The 5000-nt window shown below is 46.2% G+C and overlaps 1 protein-coding gene across 3 annotated transcripts in view; it reads right to left on the reverse strand.

The window, feature by feature from the left end:
* Positions 1-698: 698 nt before the first annotated feature.
* The window catches only part of LOC113801922 (uncharacterized), a 118213-nt gene continuing 113911 nt past the window's right edge, over positions 699-5000 (reverse strand). For all 3 annotated transcript variants that reach the window (XM_070115671.1, XM_070115670.1, XM_070115669.1), the window contains 7 exons: positions 4773-4896; positions 4300-4548; positions 4012-4160; positions 3646-3828; positions 3292-3394; positions 2541-2672; positions 699-2348 (listed from right to left, as the gene is read on the reverse strand). In XM_070115671.1, coding sequence (XP_069971772.1) covers positions 1974-2348; positions 2541-2672; positions 3292-3394; positions 3646-3828; positions 4012-4160; positions 4300-4548; positions 4773-4896 — 1315 coding nt within the window. In that variant the 3' untranslated portion in view covers positions 699-1973. The remainder of the gene's footprint in view (positions 2349-2540; positions 2673-3291; positions 3395-3645; positions 3829-4011; positions 4161-4299; positions 4549-4772; positions 4897-5000) is intronic.

Genomic DNA, 5000 nt, shown 5'->3' on the forward strand with positions numbered 1-5000 from the left:
CCAATAGAAACGGTATCATCAGGCACTTCATCTTTGCTCAGCCAATAGAAGCGATAAGATAAGATAAGCGATCCGTATGATTCCCTTTCAGCAGTTATTCATAATATTTTAATTCCACGTAACTACTTTATCATTCTTATTAAGAAAAAAATCGGTCTATATACTCCATTTAGCAAAGACATATAGCTCAGAACATATACCCATATCCAGATAGCCTAACTAAACCCAGGTCAGCTTCTATGGTGTCTTATTTCGTATAAAAATAGTAATGAAATTAATTGATTCAGGAAAGGGTCTCTAAAATCACGCCCTTTCGTACATAATCCGGTAGAGACAAAACTGGAAAATCTTGTTCTCTGTCTTCTCAACCATGGTTGGTACGACAGAGAGAGAGAGAGAGAGAGAGAGAGAGAGAGAGAGAGAGAGAGAGAGAGAGAGAGAGAGAGAGAGAGAGAGAGAGAGAGAGAGAGAGACAGAGAGAGAGAGAGAGAGAGAGTTAAGAATTAACGAGTCAAGTATTTGAAGTAAGGCTGGAAACTGCAGGTTATGAATACAATCTTTATTCAGTTTATAACATTTTCTTTATAAACACATAGAATGATATTGAATCATGAACGACTATGTAAACAGGATGAACTGTATTTTTATGTTAATGACTATTAACCGTAAGTACACAAATACAGTGTACTCGTCTAACGTGTGTGTGTGTGTGTGTGTGTGTGTGTGTGTGTGTGTGTGTGTGTGTGTGTGTGTGTGTGTGTGTGTGTGTGTGTGTGTGTGTGTGTGTGTGTGTGTGTGTGTGTGTGTGTGAGTGAGTGAGTGAGTGAGTGAGTGAGTGAGTGAGTGAGTGAGTGAGTGAGTGAGTGAGTGAGTGAGTGAGTGAGTGAGTGAGTGTGTGTATGTCGTGTGCGCGCACATATTGAAAGAGTAAAATATTGTACATGATAAAACACATTTGGCGCTTATGATGTCTGATATGAATTCGAGTATTTACAAATTCCAGCATTTCACTGAAATATTTCAGTCACTGAAGCAGATTAATGTCTCCATTCCTATCTATATATTTTCTGTATTGTATTGTTTACTCTCATGAAAATGATAGTCTGCTAGAAAAATGTTTGCTAAACTCTAATTAGAATTTGTCTTGACAAATTACAAAATATTGAATACTGTGACTAATATATCTTTCCCAAGTAAAAAAATCAAAGTATGTGAATGTACTGTAATCAAATCTTACAAGAATACATAATATGACATGTGTTTTATTCTGTGCTACGTTCCTGTGACAACTGCATAAGATACCATTTATTCAGATAACAATCTTATTACATTTATAAATATACACCCAAAATATTAAACTTCCGCTACATATATTCAACTAACAAATATCACAGACTTAAAGACACTGGTTCTCGTGACGTCATCTAGCACAGGTACTGCACATCTGGCGCGTAGATGGAAGGCCTCGAGAATTCACTAACAAAGTCATGACACAACTCCCTTCAGGTCTCTTAACAAACAAAGATCATCGTCCGGTATTATTTGTAGTGAATCTAGTATGTGCTGAATCAAAACACTATTGAACACATCTTGTGTTGTAAAGAATAAAGTAAAGCCTTATTCAATACGATCGCTTAGAAATAAGAGTGCGTTCGTGGGTCGGGTGTTTACGTTCCTGAAGGGCTTACACTTAGCAAACACTGTGATGACCGTAATGGATGAATGTAACGTGGAGAACAATTATTATAACAGAAAATCGTTACTACATATTCATTTGGCATTCTAGTCACAGTTTGGCTCAAAAATGACCATCAAGGGAAACTCGCAGGAATCATTCAGAATTTCTAAAAAAGAAATCGTACTCTATACTTTGCACTCCCGCATCGCTATCCTCACACCATGTGACACTCGCTCGAACTGCTGCAGTGCGGCCCGCTTCACTCAGCTTCACTCAGCGCAGCGACCTGGACGCCCTAGAGGTGCGTCCATTCCTCCTCGGGGCTGTCGTCGGCCGTGCTGGCCTGCGAGGTCGGCGAGTCCCTCTCCAAAGCTGTCACTTCAGGAGTCGGCGCTTTCTTGGCACTGAGACGCCCCACGGTGGCGTAGGTCTCCACTCGGCCGTCCTCCACGTTGTCGTACATGCTCCGGCGTCCATCCGGCGTGAGGGCGGGCTCCGGCGACAGGTACGGGGAACGGCTGGAGGACTGGAATGTGCTGTCAGGAACGTTCACCCCGGCGGGAGAGAGGTTGGGCAGGTGCATGGGGACGCTCGTCTGGTCTGCCTCCGAGTCGGTCGGCGACGGAGGGACCTGCCCGTCGCCCTGGTAGGACGTCAGCAGCCGGAACACCTGTCAGCGAGACGATCATTTAGTTAGCGAATCTACAGTATACAGTCAATTAAACGAATCAGTTAAATGAGAATATTCAAAAGTAGAAATTTGGCGTCTATCCATCACTAATACAATATTTCCCCAACTGGAGGTTCTACAATGCATAAAAAATCCTGTGACACAAATGAACGACAAAAACGAGAGAAGGACCTCGTTGAGCGTGGTCTGCGAGACGTCGTACTCGGTGACCCCGACCAGCTTGGCGGAGTCGAGGGTGTCGAAGACGAGGCGGAGCGGCAGCCGGCGACTCACCTCCGCCACCAGGGAGAGGTGATGCTGCTCCTGAGGGCGTGGGCGAAACGTCAGTATTTTTCCCCTCCTATTATTGCCGTGGGCGGTACTTTCAAAATGAAACCAGTGGCTTTCGAGGTGACATGGCCGGTATTCATTAACTTTGCTATAAATATCAATTAATGGCATTCGAAGACCTTCCCTTGATTCCATTTAGTAGAAAGGAGATGCAGAACATTTCAAAATGGAAATATTTGGCAACTAAAAAGAAATTAAAAGTTGACTGACATATCACTTCAAAATGGCATGAAATATGAGAGCCGCCCAGACGGCGGCTCTCGGGCTCAAGTGGCAGGACAAGTGGTAAACACTTCAAGTAGCAGAATCAAGTTGTAAGACCAAATAGTAAAATTAAATGGCAAGGTTAAGTGGCAGAATGACGCGGCATGATTAAGTGACAGAATCAAGTGTCATAGTTAAGTGACAGAATCAAGTGTCATGGTTAAGTGACAGAATGAAGTGACATGGTTGACAGAATCAAGTGGCATGGTTAAGCAGCAAGGATAAGTGGCAACGTGAACTAACAAGGTCAAAAGGCAGGGCCCAATAGGGAGCCAAGTGACGGGGTTTTAAGTGGCGACGGCGTCAGTATGAACAGAAGCGACCATACCTTGAGCAGGACTTCGTTGAGCTGTCCTCTCAAGTAATCGACGATGACGGGCAAGTCTTCTATGTCTTTGGCCTTGACGCGTATCGTGTACTTGTCCCCGAGTCTGGATGGAAAGAGGTGAAAATCGTTTAAATGTCAAGGGATATTCAGACACTTGTCTTTTTTTATATGTAACTGTAAGACTGAAAAATGTTATGTATTTAAGTTGCTATGCATTAGTTGTTGCATCATGAATTAAGATTTACCGTTGTTGTCTCAGAAATTAAATTATATAAGCAGTGTTACTATATAAGTCCATATTTGTCAATAGTTGATACATAAGACAAAATAGACTGAAAGGACCGAATTTCTCACTTGTATTTGAGGTAATGCGGGGAACCCATACACACGAGGTACCCGTTAACCATAATGGCCATTCTATGCGAGAGGTGGTTGACCTCGTCCATGGAGTGCGAGGTCAGCAGCACAGTGCGTCCGTCCTGGGTCACGCTTTGCACTGCGCGCCACACTATTCGTCGGGAGGCTGGGTCCATTCCCCTGCAAAACCAATGACCACTGGGTAGTAAAGCTCACAGGCCTTTTCAGGTCTGGCATGTGTTGCGAGTCCAGCGCCCTGATAGCCCTGGTGAAGCCTACGGACCCGATTTCCCTAATATTAACTTGGTACAGATATGATTTACAGGATTTTGCATCTGGTGGAAGTGCATTTCGTTGACTCACGTGGTAGGTTCGTCCAGCAGCACCAGTGGGGGGTTACCGATGAGTGCCAGGGCGAGGGACACCTTCCTCATGGTGCCACCTGACAGGTATCTGATGTAGCTGTGTTCGTGGTTGGTCAGCCCGAGTTGCTTGATGGCGCGGTCCACGTTCTGCGGGAAAACAAGAGGCTCAGTGCGGCTCGGACGACTGAGCTTCGAGTGCCACCCTGAGGTCCGCGGAATATAACAGGAAAACAAGATGGGAAAGCAGGCCCGCCTTCCTCCCAGGCACTCGAGGAGGGGCGCTTACCTCCACGAGCTCCTCGTCCCGGAAGCCCCTGACGAGAGCCATGATGAAGAGCGCCTCGCGGGGGGTGATGTTGGGGTCCAGGGGGTCGTTCTGGGGGCAGTAGCTCATCACGGGGCGAGGCAAGGACAGGGCCTCGTTCAGGACGATGCCGTTGATCAGGATCTGGCCGCGGGAGGGGCGCAGGTCGCCCGTCAGGCAGCGGAAGGTGGTCGTCTTGCCCGCGCCGTTGAGACCCAAGAGGCTGAAGCACTGGAAGGCGCGAAGGAACGGCTTTAGAACATCGAAATGAAAACGTTGTTGGTTTATACGCGTTATGCCGTAGTGTATTAATGCATTCGTCGAAACACTCAATATCGACGATTGTGTTGCATTCACAGCGAACTGAATCACCGCTACACAATACATAAATATAATTTGTATCACGATACATCTTATAAAATGCTGCCTCCCCTTAAGCGGAGACCATGGCCTACCTCGCCCCTCTTCAGCGCCAGGTAGAGGCTGCTGACGGCCGAGGTGGGCGGCGAGGCGAAGTCGCGCCCCAGACCCACCATCCGCAGGACCGTGTCGTACAGGGACGCTCCGCCACACTGGATCCTTTAGGAGGAAAACCATGTTCTCAGATCCGGAGGCACTACAGCGTTTCATGTACGAATATGGGATTGCTCTGCAGTGGCTACTTTCAAAGCAAAATATCATCT

Source organism: Penaeus vannamei, chromosome 37, assembly GCF_042767895.1.
Source record: "Penaeus vannamei isolate JL-2024 chromosome 37, ASM4276789v1, whole genome shotgun sequence".
Lineage (NCBI taxonomy): Eukaryota > Metazoa > Arthropoda > Malacostraca > Decapoda > Penaeidae > Penaeus > Penaeus vannamei.